This window comes from Anser anser, assembly GCF_964211835.1.
Source record: "Anser anser genome assembly, chromosome: Z".
In the NCBI taxonomy this organism is placed as follows: Eukaryota; Metazoa; Chordata; class Aves; order Anseriformes; family Anatidae; genus Anser; species Anser anser.
In genome coordinates this window covers 87,140,716-87,158,904 of record NC_139723.1, presented here as the reverse complement: position 1 = coordinate 87,158,904, position 18,189 = coordinate 87,140,716, and the positions used below count along the sequence as shown (strand labels likewise).

At 47.7% G+C, this 18,189-nt stretch overlaps 1 protein-coding gene across 41 annotated transcripts in view; it reads left to right on the top strand.

Annotated features, from left to right (window-relative positions):
• Positions 1 to 18,189, top strand: part of LOC310889247 (transcription factor 4) — a 211,733-nt gene that overhangs the window by 173,234 nt on the left and 20,310 nt on the right. For 25 of the 41 annotated variants that reach the window (XM_083816476.1, XM_083816475.1, XM_083816438.1 and 22 more), the window contains 5 exons: positions 1,192 to 1,324; positions 9,937 to 10,004; positions 11,300 to 11,378; positions 14,026 to 14,102; positions 16,295 to 16,498. In XM_083816476.1, coding sequence (XP_083672602.1) covers positions 1,192 to 1,324; positions 9,937 to 10,004; positions 11,300 to 11,378; positions 14,026 to 14,102; positions 16,295 to 16,498 — 561 coding nt within the window. The remainder of the gene's footprint in view (positions 1 to 1,191; positions 1,325 to 9,936; positions 10,005 to 11,299; positions 11,379 to 14,025; positions 14,103 to 16,294; positions 16,499 to 18,189) is intronic. The other 16 variants (XM_083816454.1, XM_083816463.1, XM_083816456.1 and 13 more) reach the window with 2 other exon arrangements.

Below are 18,189 nucleotides of genomic sequence, written 5' to 3'. Positions count from 1 at the left end.
ACAAGCGAGCCTGAAAAAAAGCTTGAACACCTCATTCAGACTTCGGCCAGAGCTGATGCTATTTTTTTCCATAGATAAGAAAAATGGCATTGAGTTATATTATTTTAATTCTTTGAGAAAACTTCCAAATATTCGGTTGCTTGTTGCTTTGTTATGGGTAACCTGTAAAAGTAATTAAATAGTGCAAATGAAGGGAAAGATGCTTCTAGCCAGCTTACTGAGAACAACCTAAGGACACAGAGGGCATGAGGATTATCTTGTAGTGGCATCTGAATGCCTCGATTTTGGGCTAGGTCCTGTCATTTGTCTGCAGCCGCCTGTGTTGCCAGGGAGGCTTTGTGTCAGCCCCCAAAACCCGGAGGTCTTCTGCAGGACCTCTCTCTGCTGGGGGCATGGCTATGGTAAAGATAAAAGCCGGGCGTGTTGTAGGCCTTGTCTGCACCCAGGATCTCACACTGATTAAAAAAACAACTATTTAACAGTGACACACAGCGCGAGTGTAAGCTGGGGTTAGCGTAATGTGAATCCAGCAGAAGCGTAACCGCAGCTATGTTGTCTCACAGTAATGAAGGTTTGTGTTGATCCAGCCACACAGCTACCAAAGCCTTCCGTGTGTTGCCCAGACGCTTGTCCCGGGCTTGTTTGGAGAGTGTGATCCATCACATTTTTGGTCATCTGTCGCGCAGACACACTGCAGCAGGAGGGAGGACTGGCCCAGCCGATACCTGGTGTGCCAGCGTCTTTCCTCCTAGCAAGTTGTGTAGAACCAGGCCCGCATGCCTCGCAGTCGAATCTTGCTTTAAAGTTTGAAAGCAGTATGAGGTTTCTGCCTCTTCTCTTGGAAGACTTTTCCTCCAGCCCAGAGCTGTCCCTGTCAGAAAGCTTTGCTTGGGACATCACCTAAGCATTTTTTCCTTAATTTCTTCTCATCGCGTCTCTACAGTACCACCACCAGTTACGAACCCTCCTCTGTGGATATTTATGCGTGGCACATAGGTATGTGCTGCATCTTCTCCAGAAGCTGTCAAATTGAGGTAGAAAAACACGCTCCCCCTGTAGTCCCGTGGCTTTTCTTGGTTGGGTGAAGCACAGCAGCACCTGGAACTGGAGCAACACGAGTAGCCTGCTGCCCCTTATGTTCTCAGTACTTAAAATATTTCCCTTTTTTTTTAACTCCTTTTCTCGGCACAGAGCTACCCATCACACTCCTCAGCAGACATCAACTCCAGTCTTCCTCCGATGTCCACCTTCCACCGCAGCGGCACGAATCATTACAGCGCCTCGTCGTGCACGCCGCCTGCCAACGGGACCGACAGCATCATGGGTGAGTGCGGGCGGGCGCTCCGGCTGCTGCCCGGGGCTTCCCTGCTCTCTCCTGCCTCTGTTTTCTGCGCCAGGGCACTGTGCTAATGGCAGAGAGCCGAAGTCAAGATGGGGAAGTGTATTGGCATTGGGGAAGTGTATTGAGTTCAGTAGGCTCGGGGAAACAGCAGAATTTTCATGGAAATAAGTACATCCTAAATGACGTCGCCCTCCTTTGCGCATATATTTGAACACTGTTACTTTTTTTGGTGGAATAAGTAGAACTGCAGCCAAGTGTTTGCTTCAAAAATGGTACGGAAGATGGTATGTTACCCCCGGTGCCTGCTCTGGCTAGTTTTGAAGCCTGGCTTTAGTGTCCTTAGCGATCTAATTGCCTGCAGCACCTCGGGAGCACCTTGTGACACACCTTGTGTATCACAGCGGTCATCCCCTTCAGTGTTTTCCTGATTTCCCCGTGGTGTGGGGGACGTGGAGGTGGCAGCGTGTCCCTGCAGCGAGGAGAGCCTCCGCTGACATGGCTGATACTGTTCTGACACGCTCTGCAAATAAAGAGCGTGCATTTGTGTACTTTCTTAAATAGTTGGCAAATACCGGTGCAGACTTCAATACAGGAAATAAAAAATATTGCTTTGCCTGTATTTCAAAGAACAAATAAAGCTAATTAAATAATTGGTAAATAGGGAACACATCGCTGGACACATGTTTCGGATTACACACATGATTCTGTATTGAATGACTGGGAGCAGGACTAATGCAGCAAGAATGGAGGGTGGGTTCAAACATTAACACATGGGCATCATATTTTTCAAGGTCTCTGAACAAAGAAAAAACTAAATACAGTCTCTTCTTAATTTGTCACTGTCTGAGAAAAACGTATCCTGTTTCAGGATAGTGTTTCTGTGCTCAATCTTGCCATTCCATTGAGACGTCTTCCTTTACAATGTATTGCTGCTTCTGTGTGCACGACACGCAAAAATCACTCTCTCTTTCTCCCTCAAAAGAAGCCTAATAGAGTCAAACTTAATTCAGCCATTTTACAGCCATGATGCAGGCGCCTTACAGATAACATTTAGGGATGCAGAATTTTGCAGAGGGATGCAAACGGGCAGGAGTGAGAATCCTGTCTCCTGCCCATATGCCTCAGTGCCTGAATTTCCCATGGAAAAAAATTCCTCCAGACTTTCGTCTGGATTCCTCTCCTGAAAATCCAGCGTGCAAAGAAAAGCCAGAAGAGCTGCAATCCAAACGTGCAAATTGTTTCAGCAGTTGTAAATATTAATCAAGTAGTACTGGTGAGCCATGTCTGAGGGCAGCAAAAATATTTGACGGATCTGGATGCAAGTCCTGTCCTCCTCCCAAATCGGTGAACGTGCCCTGAAGGCTGTGTGCATGCTGTCCTTCCCCTGTGTGCCCTGATTTTCCTAGACAAGCAGCCTGGGCAGGATGACCACTGCATAACCCAGCAAAGGGACACAGCCACGGATGTCCTCTAAGTGTCCGGTCATCCGTGGGACACTCTGCAATGGCAGCGGGGCACAAACCACCACGAACAGGGCTTGGGTAGATGAGCTGCGTTCGCTGATGGTGGTGCAGTTTCAAAAGGCACCAGGGAGAGGGTTCTTTCACGAGGCTGCACGGTGGCATCGACAGAAAGCAGTGGTTAATTTTATGCAAAGTGTTGGCTTTTATTTTCAAAGGTCTGAAGCAGTGCAATGTTTAGGCAACCAGTTACTGAGCGAGGCTCGTACAGCGTATGCTAAAGGCGCTCCATCGTATCCATCTGATGCCCGTATTAATCCTGCTCGCTGCTTTCAGTTCTAATGACATGTTGTTTGTATGACATTATGCACTGTGACATGCAGCTTTTCCAGGAGAAACATTATGTGCATTTCCCCTTGAGGCACTGGTTTCACAGTAATTTTATTACTCTAGCAGTCACATAATACTGCGCTGTATATTTTACAAGAATGTTAAGCTTCCAGTTACACTAGGGTGGCGAACTGTCGCGCAGCGTAAGAAGGATATGACTTCTACCCAGCAATGTCAGTCCCCCATAATTTGGGAAGATCATCAGCTGTGAATACCAAGATGGTGCAAGTTTTTCCACTCTTCTTTACATAGAAGTATAATTTCCAGCCCTCTGTTTCAGAAAGCGCTGTTCCATTGGAACAGCGTGAGTTTGTGCTAGAGCTGAACCTATAAAAAGTCTGGCTGGAATTCTCTCATGGAAGGCTGCAGCCTATCTGTTACACTAGATACTTTGCTCGATATAATTATCCTCGTTGAGATACAGATTCCTGGAAGTTTATTCAATAATCTAAGATTTACAATCCGAGTCCCACCAGAAAGATGGGAAAAGGCTGTACTTCATCATCCTGTCCGGTTGCCTTCCAGTGCGGAATTGTTCTTCGCAGAAACATGCTGAGAAAGTTTTAGGAGATTAAGTATAACAATAAACACGCTCTTCAGCGTCGTTAGAACCAATCCATCAAAGGTTGCAGTCTTTCACGATGTCTTCGGTACATTAATAGTTTGGTGAGTGGGGGAATAGCTCCCAAGGACCGGTGACAGCTCTTGCAATGCATTTTCAAGTCCTGCCGTGCAGTCCCGTTCCCAGGCTGTCTTTGTCTCCTGCATCGTGCCAAAATTTGCTGATGCCTTGTGTCAGTGGAGCCCTGCACCCAGACCTGTCGTGTCAGAGGGGACATCCCCGCCTGGTTCTGCAGGCACCTGCTTAGGGACCTGTTGTTCCTGAAGCTCTCAACCTCCTGTGAACCTGCCAAAAGTGCCTGTGTGGCTTCCCGTGCCTGCATTCTCACTGCCTGTGGTGTGGAGGCAAGCTTTACCTACCTGGTTTAATTTGTTTCCCTAAAATTTTCACTGAGCGTTCCCTAGCTCTTCCCTCAAACCTTTGTCCCCCATTAATTGAAACCTTTCTGGAAGCCTGCATTTGGCAACTCCATCCCATTACAGCCTGCTGCGGCGATGTTTTGGATAAACTGTGCCCTTCCAGTTCTGAGGGAGTTTCGTGGCATTCCTAGCACTAAGTCTCTCAGTGTTTTACATAAGAACTTGAAAACATCTGTCCTCGTTCAGACCAAAGCTGCTGTACACCATGGGCCTGTCTCCAGCAAGGACCCTTCCTTGGGAAGGGTATACAAGGAGGGAGTGAGCACATGTGATACTTTCACAGGCATTTCCAGCCAGAGCTGGGTGCTGTGCTGAGTATTTAGAAATCTGAAGCGTTTTTTTCCCCACGAAGTGTCCCAGCCCCTCGTGCAGCCCGTGTGAGCTCGGCACGGCCCCGCTCGGCCTGCTGCAGGACGAGGACCTGCCATGGCTTCGCACCAGCTCTGCCCGGCTCCCCTCATGAGCCCAGCTCCCCCGCGGGCACCGGCAGCCACCACCACTGCCCCAACCTGTTCATGCCACAGAACATTTTTAGGAATTTCAACCTTCTCAGCACCAGCTCAGCTGGGAGAGGTCCCCGGCACGGTGACGTGTGGTGGCTCGGCTCTCCTCCGCTTCCACTTTGACCCTGCTCCCTCCAGGCCCGACGTGGCCCCGCCACGTTCTCGTGTTGTCACAAGTACCAGATAGCCCTTCTTCCCTCCTCTTTGTGACTCTGTGGCCTGTCGTGCCCTGCCGTGGCTCTCGGAGAATCCACATTTATTGTGGGCATCCCCTGGAGGGACCGCCCCACCGCCCTGCTGTTCCCTAGGCCTTGAGGCTCATTCTCGGACTCCCCAAATCTTTGTTCCACAGCTGTGGGCTGGGTCCGTGGGGGCGACGTGAAAGGTTTCTGCTTCGCCCCTGCTCTTTGCCCAGCGATTGCTGGCTGCTGGGCCTTCCTGGTGGGCAGCAAGGGGCTGCTTGATGGCCAGGCCAGGGTTTGAGCGAGTTACTCGTGTCCCTGCGGGTCTTCTCCTTCTGGAGCATGTTTGAGGGAACCAAGCACCCACCCATGTCCCTTCACAGCATAAGGCTTTTTTCCCCCCCGTACTTGTTACAAGAGCTGTTCTTTGCAGGCGACATTTTCTTATTATCCCCAGTAGTACGTTCATCTTCAGGATCTCACCAAATGCCACAACCTCAGCCTATGTTAGTTTTTTTCCCCCAGGCCACATACGGGTGCGTTGAACAGTACAGATCTGCGCAATGGGGATTTGGGGGGGGATGTTCCTGTGTTATAAAGCTAACTATTAATTCCTACTCTTGTATTCTCTCCCTTAATCACTTCTTAATCCGCAAGAATATCTTCCGTTCCCTCTTATCTGAGACCCATTTAGTTTAAGAGCCTTTGGGAGATGGCTTTGTTGAAAGCTTTCTGAGAGCACAAATCCGTCATATTTACAGGATCCCCTGCATCACTGTGCTCCTCGTCTGTTGGAAAGAATTTAGGTTTGCAGGACATGGCTTCCCCCCACAAAGCATCGTTGGCATTGCAATGTAGTGTATTTATCCATTCGTATATTGTTCTTTGGTATTTTTTCTCATGGGGAAGTCAGATTTGAAATTGGGTGGCTCTTTGAACTCGCAGAACTTTGTTTTCAGTATCGGTGTGATGTTCTGCACCTTCTTCACTCCAGTGCTAGGTCAGTCTAAGCACGTTTTACGCTGCGGTAAAAGTTAGAGAAATTTGTGTTTGAGTTTCTTGAGAGCTCATAGAAATGTCATTTCTTTCTTCTTTATTTTTCTTTGTATTGATTTATTTTAAAGCCTTTACATTGACACCTCAGTTGGAGCCAATTTTTCTGACTAATCCCTTTTAAAATACCCTCCATCCTGTGGACAAAGCTGATGAAAATAATCAGTTCAGCATTTCTTCCGTGACCTCTTTTTCTTTTTTTTCCCTTGCGTTCTGCTATTGCATCATCATCTGACGAGCTTGAAGAAGTGCTTTAATATTAGCTTCCAAGCCATTAAAATAGTTCTGTTAAGGTATTTTTGGCCTCATCCAAATACACTTGCTTGCTTTTCCTAGGAATTTTCTCCCATTCAGTGTGCTGCTCTGGGCACCAGCGATGTGGAGCTCGGGAAAACATCCCAGTTATTTAAACATGACCGTCGTTGTGCAAACCGAAACTGCCAGCTCAGCCTGCGCTCGGCCCCCACGGCGTTGGTGGCTGTATTTAAATAGCGTTTCATTGAAGCCGCTGGTAAAAGGGCGGACCAACAACTGTGAGATATTAATAGAAACCCTTGGTTATATTCCGTAGCCATCCGCTGCCTCAAGCACCACTGTATGTTACTTTTCTCTGCAGTGAATCCCTGCTCTTCCATACACTTGACGTCCATTTTCTCTTCGTGTAGTCCCACGTCCTGGGATGATGTTTGGTGCTGTTGCCTCTGAAGCAGTTGGGCTCTTGCAGTAGACAGTGCTTGCTCTTCTTAAGACTATATTTTTCTGTTAATCCTTCAAATACGGAGTTTTCTTAACCACCTACAGGTTTCAGTCATGTCTTTTCTATTACCAGAATAACTGAAAAAGACAATTTACGTGCAAAGCAGTGATGTGAAAAATAAACACATCCATTAAAAGGTTAGCTATATTTAAGTAAACATGGTTATTTCGGGGGCCTGAAGACTTCTACAAGATCTCTGTCTGGTTATGTTTAACTCGGTCTTCCACACAGAAGGTGCCTCAGCTACCTTCCTTTGCCCATTTTCTCCCGTCTGTGGAGTCATCCGTCCTCTGGCATTTTCCTGGGGTTTTGCAGACTGCAGCTGAGAGCCAGCCTGAGCTGGGGATGCACCTGGACGTGTGTTCAACAACCACGGATGGATGTTTTCCCCCATGAATTTGCCCAGTTCTTTTTTAACCTATTTGCACGCTTGGTCTTTGCATTCCTTAAACCAAAGACTTTTCCCATTTGGCTGAACACCGGTGAAAAAAAAAACATTTTGTTTTATTTTAGTGGTTGCCTTTCAGTTTTTCTGTGCGGAGAATGATGAATGGTCGTGCCCAGCTTGCCTTCCCCGTGTCACGAACCTCAGCTGCATCGCTCTTCACGCTCCTCTTCCACATGCAGCACCCTGTCTGCAAAAGGAAACTTTACACACTCCTGCCCATCCTTGCGGCTCTCCCTGTATGATTTCCGGGCCTCTTGCAGTAATTTGTCTTCGAAGTCTTTCAGGAAAAGCCTAATATTCAGCATATCCAAGGAATTCCTTTGTTTTTGACAGCAAAGAGGAGAGGTGGCCCAGCTCACGCTGGAGCAGGGCTGCAGTCCTTGCGCTTCCTTCTCCCGCAGGAGCGGTACAGCTCATCTCATTAGGAGAAACCAGCCTTCAGACAGACAAATGTAGGACTTAATTTTAGAATAATGTAGTTAGGGTCACTTAGAAAAAGGAAAAAACAATGCATGATTTACATTTAGATTCACAGTTCACTTTAGAGCGAAGTAACTGAATTTCTGGACATCTGCCTGGTTGCAAAACCTGTAGGTTGTGATTTACAACATTAAATTAGCTTGATAAGTTGTATCTCTAACTGAGGCCATGTATTCTGCTGGTGTGCTTTCGCATTTCTGTGTTAGTATTTGGGGCTGTAATAACTTCATACTTTCCCTGGCAGCTCAGTGGTGTAAATCCTAAAACTTTCTATATCTTGATACCTAATTTCAAACTAAGATGAGATTACAAATAGGCCATCACTGCCATATGAGCATATTTGCAAGTGTACAATAGTGAAAATAAAAGTTTAAATAAGAATTTCGTAAGAATGTGTAAGTTTATGTGAAAGGGGTGAAAGAGGCAGGGACACACGTAATATTTGGGGCTTCTTTAGATGATTCTGCTGTAGGAGAAGTGCTGAAACAGGGTTGTATGCAGTCAAATTAAATGTACAGGTACTGCATTTAATAGAAAACGTGTGCATTGTACATGAAATACAGAAGGAAGATGCTCTCCTGTGCCATCCCTTAAGTTTTTCTAACTGGACATCAGACAATTGGAGTTAGATGATTTCTGAAGTTCCCTTCCAGCTGAACTACTTTATTCTAGGCTTGGCTGAAGCTGCTACTGGAAAGTTTGGGCTTAAGCAGGGTGGAGGATCAATAACACCTGGGCCAGGGTGCAAAGGTCCCCAAAAGCCACATTTCCCTGGTGCTGCCGTGGGGCTGCAGCATGCACAGGCAGATGTCATCTGCTGTGAGCGCTGGGCCAAGTACGTTCAGCTGGTAGTGACGTTCAGCTGTAGTTACTCAAAGAGCCCAAATCGAAGAGCTTTAAGATGGACCCAACACTTCTTCCCATGCCCTGATCTTCGAACGGCACAGTGCTGCAGGAGGGGACGGTTATTTTTCTTGTAATGGCCCAAAAAGTATAATATACACGCACACAAGTGCATCCCTTCAGTAAAAAAGTTGCAGCGTCAGTCATTCAGAAGTTACAAAACACGAAGGTTGAAGGGCGGCATTAATTGGGATGCCAGATATCAGTCCGGCCTTTCCATGGGCGGCGACTGGCCGCTTGCTTCTCATTTTCTCTTTGCCTGACTTCCAGTCTGCGGGGCCCAAAGCAGGAGTATTGATCACGCCCAGCAGTCAGTCAGAGCGGTGCTTTTCCTTTATAAATGGACACAGAGATGCTGAAGCTGGTGGAACATTTTGCCCTAATTTTCCTTGCCTTCAATTTCTCCTGTGAACGGAGACGTTTCAGTCCTATCACTCGAGGGTGAGAAATTGGTGGACTGTTAACGCCACGATTTTTCTTTCCCTAAATTGCTTATATGAAAGGTGCGATCCTATCACTTGAGAGATGGTAAAAAAAATCATTTAATTAAAGGTTCGTGCAATGTTTTAAGTACAGTCAGAGGAGCGCTTCGGAGAAGTCTATGGAAATTAATAACGCCTTTAAAACACGCTTTGAAACGTATACAAAGGACTAGGGTCACCGAGTGAATGGGGAGAAAACAAAACCCCGGGTAGCTGCTTATTACCAGCACTTTGTCCTTCCCGTGCGCTGAGCGAGGCTGGGGCTGCGTGGAGGAGCAGTAAGCGATCGTGTAATTAATGCCTGGCTCGCGGTACAGACGCAGAAGAGAGAAATTAGGCTCCACTGGCAGACTGAATTCTGGCATCCCCGGCTCTGGGGAGTTTATTTCTGCCGCCTTTGTAATATTCCTCTGTGGTAGCTTCTGGTGGCTTATACGAGGAACATTGCCCTTACGTATAAGTTTTGGAAGAGAAAACCGTTGCTGGAGCAAAGTTCGAAGAGCCCAGAGCACAGGCACCGAGGCTGAGCACGCGATGGAGGGCGGGCAGCCACTCCTGAGCCCGGTCTTTAGTGTTAGGAACCTGCACAATGTCCATGCCTTTGAGCATCTTCGACTAGCAACCTTTTATTTAGAAAAATAAAGCCATATGGCCGAGTACTATCAAAACCGCGATATATTTTTTTATAAAAACAACATCTCGAGTTTATATTTTATCTGAAAAAATGGAGCGTGAATGTGTTTGATATCTACCTTAGCAAACAAATTAATGGCAATTAAAGATTAATTTGATGTAATTAGCATTAAAATGCAATTAAATTATGAGTAAGTGGACCAGGAATAGAAACGGATGATGTCTTTCTGTCTGTTTTTACATTGAGTCTTTTGTTTTTCAGCAAACAGAGGAAGTGGGGCGGCAGGCAGCTCGCAGACTGGTGATGCGCTGGGGAAAGCACTTGCCTCTGTAAGGAAATATTTACTTTGGAATACACGTTTACCATTTTCAAAGTGTGAGCTTTAATCAGAATTGGACGCCTGGAGTTTGAGAAGATGAGCAGCAAACAGGAGAGACCTGGTCTCAGAGGTCACCCACTGGGAGTCACTGCCAACTGAGATATTTAACAATCAGTGCAAAATGGTGTTTACAAAGTTCTAGAATTAATTTTATGCTAGACTAGAAATGGAAAGAGTGGAAACCTTGACCTGTTCCCATTCACTGGGTGACAATGAGCTGTGTCTTTCAGTCTTTCACACACGTCATTTACTCGGGCAAGGGAGGTCTGAACAGAAATCGGCAGCAGGATTACTTCTGTGCTACCGAGCGATCTGCAAACAGGATTTGCTCTAAATTCCCTTTGCCTTCAGATTTTATATTTTTCACGGCAGTTTCCACCTATTCAGTTGCTGTGGTTGCTGTTAAAGTCAGGAGTTCCCAGCTCTTACCGGGGTAACTGGGGCATGGCAGTTTTCCACCTCGAGCAGAAGGAAACACTGCCGTGCCTCGGTGTTTGGTAATTGTTGGCACGGACTGACTGTTAATAAGGACCACGATAGTTATTTTCTGGGCAGAGTGGGTTCCATTGAGTTCTCATGAGAGTTAATTTTTTTTCGCATATTCTTCGATGCTTCATTGAAAAGACGAAAAGTCAGACTCCAGATTGCCTGAACTAACTGATACAGTACAGAATCCACTTTGAAGTGGTGCCCTGACCAATGGCACGGATGGCGAGCGGTGCGTGGCAGCGGCCCCAGGGACACCGCAGGGCGGTGGCACCCTCGCCGGGCACGGGGCAGGCAGGGGCTTTCTCGCTGGAGCAGCGGCCGAGTAGCTGGAGTTTGCTGCTGCAGATTCCCCGCTGTGCCAGGGCGACGTGCTCCGTGCCCTTTGCTTTATTTTGGCCGTTAAGGGATTTCAGCAGAACAAAAAAGCAATTTTCAGGCTTGCTTGAAGGCCTGTCAATGACAGTCATTCGTAAAGTAGTCTATACAATGAAAATGTGTACATCTACCGTGGCAGATCTGTGTGACAATCAGAAACCATCGCTTAATTGGCTAGTGTCTGTTCCCATCAAAAGGGGTCTGTTGTCTAGCTTCCTGCATCTAATACAGTTTTGTCTTTATAGAAATATTAATATTTGAATAAGAGGCTTTTTAACCTGTCCTGCTTTCATTTAAATGAACTGAATGCATAAGAATTCCATATTTCTTTCTGCATCAGTTTGTGATGGCTTTAGATTAATTCTGTATCATCTTTTAAAGATCTATTCTCCAGATCACACCAACAACAGCTTTTCATCAAATCCTTCAACTCCTGTTGGTTCTCCCCCTTCTCTCTCAGGTATTGTTGTTACAATTCTATTTTACTGAACGTTTCAACCTATTTTTGGTAGGAGATGCCTAAATGAGCTCCTACGGTACTGGGTGTGCGACGTGCATCCAGCCAGCAGCACCAGGCCAGTGTTTCACCGACGTGCAGGTGCAGCACACGCAGGTGGCCGGTGGTCCCCCGGAGACGAGCAGAGAGTTTTCCCAAATGCTGTAGTGCCAGTGCAGAGAGAAAGTCATTGCAGCTCGTAGGTGGATGCCTGTACAGTAAAGCAGTGTTTTTATGCATCCTTATTGAGCTTCCAGCAGTGCCCTCAGGGTCTTGTGGCCAGCGCCTTGTGCCGTGCACGGAGCCTGTCCCGTGCCATGGCCGTGCCCCATGGCAGCCTCGCCCCGGGGCCAAGTGCATCTCCTTGGACGTTCCCCCGTCCCCTCCCGGGGCTGAAGCAGATGCTGGCTGGAGTTTGATCCATAAAACGTATCTCTGGACAAACCGAGCCCCCACGAATCCCATTGATTTATTTTATGCTCTGTTTATAAAGCTGACATATTTTAACTAAACCCACTCATATTAATAAAAGCCTGAACTGAAAAGATCCAGAGGCCCAGGGTAGTTCTCATGAGCATCGGGAGTTTTAAATATTTATCTGAATATAATTCAGATTTCATAAACCCTGAGACTTTTTGACTAGAGCAGTAGGCTACTCCTCCCCTGCACCCACACTAATGCCTTGGAGAAGACCTTTCCACCCTGTCTTTGTGACGAGGTCTTTATCACCAGTAGCCAAAGACTCCAGTCTCCTTTCCGTATGGGCCCTGCATCGTGTTCAGGCCGTCCTAAAAGGCAGCCGAGGCTGTTTGCGTAGGGTAGTGCTGGCGAGAGGTGTGCTCCTTCTCGGCGGGGTACAAGCACCGCAGCAGGCACCTCCCGTGCTCCTTTAAAATGGCGGCACCGCCTCAGAGGCCTGGGCCTAACCTGTCTCTGCAGTGATGAGACCCTTGGGGAAGGAGAGGTGGCAGGGAAGCTTGTGCTAGGTGGCAGTGTCTAAAGGAAGGAGAAGGGAGCTAGGTGATGGCCCGGCCTCCGGAGGCAGGGGTCCGTGAGGAGGGGTAGGAAGACGCCACGTCCACCTCCGTCACACTCACCTGCTCTGAAGGAGCGCTAACGTCGGGGTGGAATTCAGTCAGAAAATATACCTCCCTCCAAAACCACCCCTGGCAGGAGACCGGCAGCAGGACTGCCTGCCCCGTCACAGCCTTGGGGCTTCAGAAAACCCTTTTCTGCCCTTTTTTTTTGGCCTGAAATCACCCCTGAGGTGTTAAGCGACACCCTGGCACTCTGAGCCGCATTTCTCCTAGCGAGGCGTTGCCATTGTTCCCCATGAAAGGGTCCGAACCAAAAGGAAAAATATTGTGCTAATTTGGGCTGCCTTGCTTCCTGCAAGTTTTAGTGAATGAATAGAAAGAACCAAGTGTCAAAATAGAGAGAAATGAGGAGTACAAATGCATTTAAATAAGAACTGAAAGTGTTTAGCATGCGAGACACTTTCCCTCAAGGATATCAAGGGCTAGTTAAAAATGATTTTGAAAGTAAAGATTGCTGTTCATTGCTCCATTCAGTGCTGCAGCAAAATCTCAAATAAAAACTCCATGGGGACCAGAAAAGGGAAGATTTAAGTTTTAATTAGAAGTGACATAATTTTTTACTTTTATGAGAAAAAAAATAATCATGCTGTCAGAGCCTAAAAAAACGTGCCATGAGTTCCACCCTGGCCTATCTTAGTCCAAGCAAGTGCCACTCAATGTAGACATTAAGATTAAAATCCTAATATTTCCATCTCAAACTCTTAAGCCCATTTTATAAGATCGTTCAGAAGATGACTCATTTAAAAGAAAGAACTTTATAAATGGTCTAAGCGTTGTGCTAAATATATACGCTGTTGGAAAAAAAAAATACTTGAAAAAAAACTTCTTTTCCCCGTGTCTGCTTTGCTTCTTTTGCAAGGGCAATTTTTTCTTTAGAAAGCATTGCTGGAGACGAGGAGACCTTTTATTCCTGCAGCAGGAGCAGATGTAGAGCAGTGGATGCAAACCAGATTTTTTTTTTTGGTTAGACCTTTGGCATTCTGAACCTGCCAAACCAAATAATCTGGCCGAGGAGAGTGCCGACCTTATCAGAATATAATAGCATGTTGTGTGCAGTGCTTTTACTTATTTTCTTTTTTTAAGATTTTGCGAATTTGATGGTGGAATGACGTAATCAGTGGCACGGACTACAGCTCGAAGTGAGGTTAGGATAATGGGCTAGTATGTGCCGGGGCTCGCGCAGAGGCCCAGCTGCCTGCAGCACCGCGTGGAAGTGCTGCTTCTCCTTTCCCCAGCGAGACGTTTCCTTCTCCTGCAGCCGCTCGTCGGTACAGCTGCTGAATCAATGCAGCCCTCTATGTGGAGAAGCAGCCTGGGGGAACTTTGTGGCCTGCATCTACGTGCTTTGCTACAAAATACCTTTTTTTCACCCGTGTGTATTTTGGAAGTTCTCCATATGTCTGCTCTATAGTCTATCTGGAATACGGCATTTACATGTCTACAAAACTGTCCAAAAAGTTTGAAAGACATTTTTGTTTGCATAGTTCTAATGGTAATTCCAATTTTACTATTAGCAGGCACAGCTGTTTGGTCTAGAAATGGAGGTCAAGCGTCATCATCTCCCAATTATGAAGGTCCCTTACACTCTTTGGTATGTTTTGATTAGTGACCTCCTCTGCCTCAGTATTTTACTTGCTGTTCTTTCCATTTCTCATCCATTCTTCTCACACAGGTTTTCATTTCGTTAGCAACTGCTATGCCCTCGGACTTGATTTTGCCACCCCTAAATTCGCAGCAGGGTGCCCCGTGCTCTAGCTCTCGTAGTCTGGTTGGAGCTGCAGCTGGACAGGATCTCCTGCTTGCTTGCACGGCAGGGGATGCAGTGCTGAAATACCCTGAAAAGGGAACAGTGCATACAAAAAGAGGGAACGGTGAACAGGCAGGTGGCACGTATTGCAGAGAAATAGAAAGCAGGACAGAGCGTGGTCACTGTCCGTCAGTCCCGTGGAGTTGGGAAGTGAGAGCGGCCAGCGTGGCAGCGGTGGTCTCACCGGGAGAACACGAAGGGCTGGGCTTGAGGGGAAGAGTCAGGGGCCGAGCTGGTGATAAATGTTCGTGTGACAGATAGGATTAAAGGGGTATCAATAAGATTTGTTACCTTTTTTAATGGAAAGATTAAGTCACACATTAGGACGGAGGAGAACTTTAACGAACCCGATACCCTCTGTCTCAACCTTAGCAGCTGGTTGTCGGTCTCAGCTGGAAGTCTAGAAGGTTCCAGTGATCGCTGCGAGATGCCTGACATATTGTTGGGTGTAAAATCAATGGTACTGAAGTTTTAAAGTTTCCTTAAAAAAGAGAAAGCAGGTAATTCCCAAGAGCACAGTGCTAACCCACCAGTAGTGCTGGGGGATGCAGCAGTCCTGTGGACTTCACTAGAAAATTTCCAGGTTCAGGAATTAGCAGGGGCTATTTTTTCTGCCCGAGTATGGAAATCCTTCCCATGATTGACTGTGATATTTTTTAGACTGTCTGTCTTCTGGAGGTTTTTTAGCTACGTTGGTTTTTGGAGAGCAGCGGGTTGGTTAGGAGGTTTGCTTAAGAGATCCATAAGATCCATAGATCCATAAGATCCACAGAGCTATGTCTGTTTTTGCAGCTGAAGCTCCGCAGAGCTCTGGGACTGTCCTGCTGAGCTCCTCTCCTATTTCAACAAGGAGCAAAGCGTTGGGGTGCCCTGCTGGGGACAGGCAAGGAGAGCGGTGGGGCTGAGGAAGCGGAGCAGAGCAGGGCGTGTGGCAGTGGCTGGCCGTCCCCACGCCGAGGTGGTGGCTCCTGCAGGAGCCCGTCCCTCTTTCCATGGAGCAGCTGGTGCAGCAGGCAGTGGGAAGCCCAGGTAGAGGTGGTGGTTTCCCCGTTGCTTCTCTCCTTCCTAGCCCTGCCTGCAACATGGCTTGGAGTTGTTCTGGCTGAGCAGAAAGACGACAGTGGAAGGAAGTAACTCAGTACAGCAGCAGCCAGGTTTCTTCAAGGAATTCCCCGGTGCCGTAGCTGGCGTTCGGGATGGTCGGAGAAGCAGGGAGGAGAGGTGGAGGCTCCCGGGGCAGAGGGGAGGTGGTTGGGTGTCACAGACCTGGCTGCCACCAGGGCTGCACCCTCGCCCCCAGCACCGCAGCGGTCACCGTGCCCATGGGGTGTACTGGCCAAGGACAAGTGCTTATTGCTGCTGTCACCAGAGGTGGAAAGTGATCCTAGGGTGCGTACCTGTAGGGGAAAAACCCGAGCAGTGTGAGGGACTGTGTGGCCTGGTAGTTTCTCCGTTTCTCCTTGTGTGTGATCCTGTGACTAGATGGGGGGAGGAAAATCCCAGTTAGAGATTGACTCAAATTAGAGGGATATTTGTTCCTTTACTTCTACTTCTTTTTTTTTATTATTATTATTATTATTATTATTTTTTTAAGTATCACTAAAACTTTTCAAAGACATAGAGGGCAACATATGTACTGTAATGATTATGTTCATGAGGAATCATTGAACCTGTTTTGCCCATGAAAATCAAAGCTGCACTCGTGTTAACCATGCTCTCTCCTTCCCCGCAACGCTGTTTGAAACATGTCCCTAAGGAAACAAAACCACTCCTGTAAAAAAATATATATATAAAAAAAAATAAAAATAAAAACGTGAAAAGCAAAAAGAAAGGAGAAAAGGGGTTGAGAAGGCAGGCCTGGCTGCGGGTGACCGTGCCCCCCGTTGCCCCCGCGCCCAGCCCTGCGCCCGCCTCCGCCGCTGCGGGGCCCCGCGGCTGCTGACGCTGCTCTCGCTTTCTTTCTCGCACGCCAACAGCAAAGCCGGATCGAGGACCGCCTGGAGAGGCTGGACGACGCCATCCACGTGCTGCGCAACCACGCCGTGGGGCCCGCCACCGCCATGCCGGGCGGCCACGCCGACATGCACGGCTTGATAGGGCCCTCGCACAACGGCGCCATGGCGGGCCTGGGCTCCGGCTACGGCACCGGCCTGCTCTCCGCCAACCGGCACTCGCTCATGGTAAGCTCTGACAGAAAACACACCGGGGAACAGCTCGGGGGGGAGGAACGAGGGGGTGTGAGGTTTGGTGGCTTGGCAGAGGGCTGGTTCGTTCACGTCTTTTGTGCGAGGTGGCCGCAGGACCCCTGCACAGCCGCCATTTGCCATGGCCCTCCTGGCCGCCGGCTTGGAGCCGTGGGTGGAGGTGTGAAACCTTGGGGTTCATAAGTTCTCTTTCGTTCCCAGCCTGCACAGTGTAGAGTCACTGCCCCACACCGATCTGGAAATGCTTTTCCTTCCTTGCTGTTAAGGTTTCGGGAGTGTTGCATTTCATGTTCGGGAAGCTGGGTGCAGATTTCAGCGTAAGGCCCCCGTTCGGCAGGCAGGGCTGGAGAAGGCTTAAAGAGTAGGAGCTAATCCCGCCTTTGTGTTACACTTGTGCTTAAATGTGGGAAGAGAAGGTGGCTCCGAGTCCGAGCTGCGCACGCTCACTGTGCCTTGTGGTTCCCTCTGGATTAAGTAGCCCCTGTATAACATGGAGTGGTCGGCGCTCAGCAGCCTGCTCCTTCCTCATGCCACCGGCTCTTGCTTTGCGTTACGGAGTCCCAGCCCTGTCACTGCTGCTGGAGTGCACAGTGTCAGGACGTGTGTCACCCTGACAAAAGCCTCTGACCAGGTCTGGAGTATGCTGTTGGGATTTCCGCTCCCGCGGGGCCTTTACGTGCACCCTTATGTCTCCAGGACAAACGTCTTGCACTTGGAAAAGGAAATATCTGGCAGATAACTTTCTTTCATGTGAAGGAAAATCGTGTCTCTTCAGTCTCTTTTTTTTTTAAGTGTAATAAGGAAAACCATCTAACGCCACGCATTCGAGTCTGCAGAAATCTTAAACAAAGTCGCTCAGCGGAAGTTAATGAAAAACCAACGGTCCTGTAGGAAGTGAGAAACAGCAGTTCTGGATTAGAAAGCGGTGAGGGTGCGTCTGTGCAGAGCTGAGCTAGATGTGTGATTTTCATCAGGATTAGAGGGCAAACTTTTTTATACTGCAAAATTTCGTTCTCGAAATAGAGTTGCTTACTTACATGCGGAATGGGGGAAAGGATCGAGGAGTCAGCTGGCAGCATTTTCAGATAGTTCAAGCTGTTTAGGTTAATTAAGACTGGGGGAAAATATGTGGAAATAGGAAGGGACTTGACAGATCCACGGCCAGTTAGCTGCCGTGGTGTTGTGGGAGGACTAGGCTTGATCCCCGTCTCATCCCACGTACTGAGGGTAAGGCAGAGCAGATTAGAAGAAAGAATTTCAATTAACCATATACATATTGGGCTCTATTCAATTTGGGAGGAGAGCATGTGCCTCTGTGAGGGTTGCCTGGAAATTTCTCTCCAGTCTGCACGAATCATTAAAATAAATAAATAATTGAATGAATGAATAAATGAAACCTACCGAACTGAAAAGGAACATGAGAAAGGACACCAAGACTGATGCAATGCCAGTGTATGCCTCGGGTGTGTCCTTACACACACACATATATGTGTTTTTATGCCTTACCTGGAGTTGTTCTGCTTTGGTTTTCCCGTCTTATAAAAGTGTAGTGGGATTAGAAGTTCGGTGACAAACAGCAAGAGTGATTGCAAGCATGGAAGGATTTTCATGTGAAGGGAGATTGAACAGATTGCGGTGATTTTGTTTAGAAAGGAGATGAATAAGAG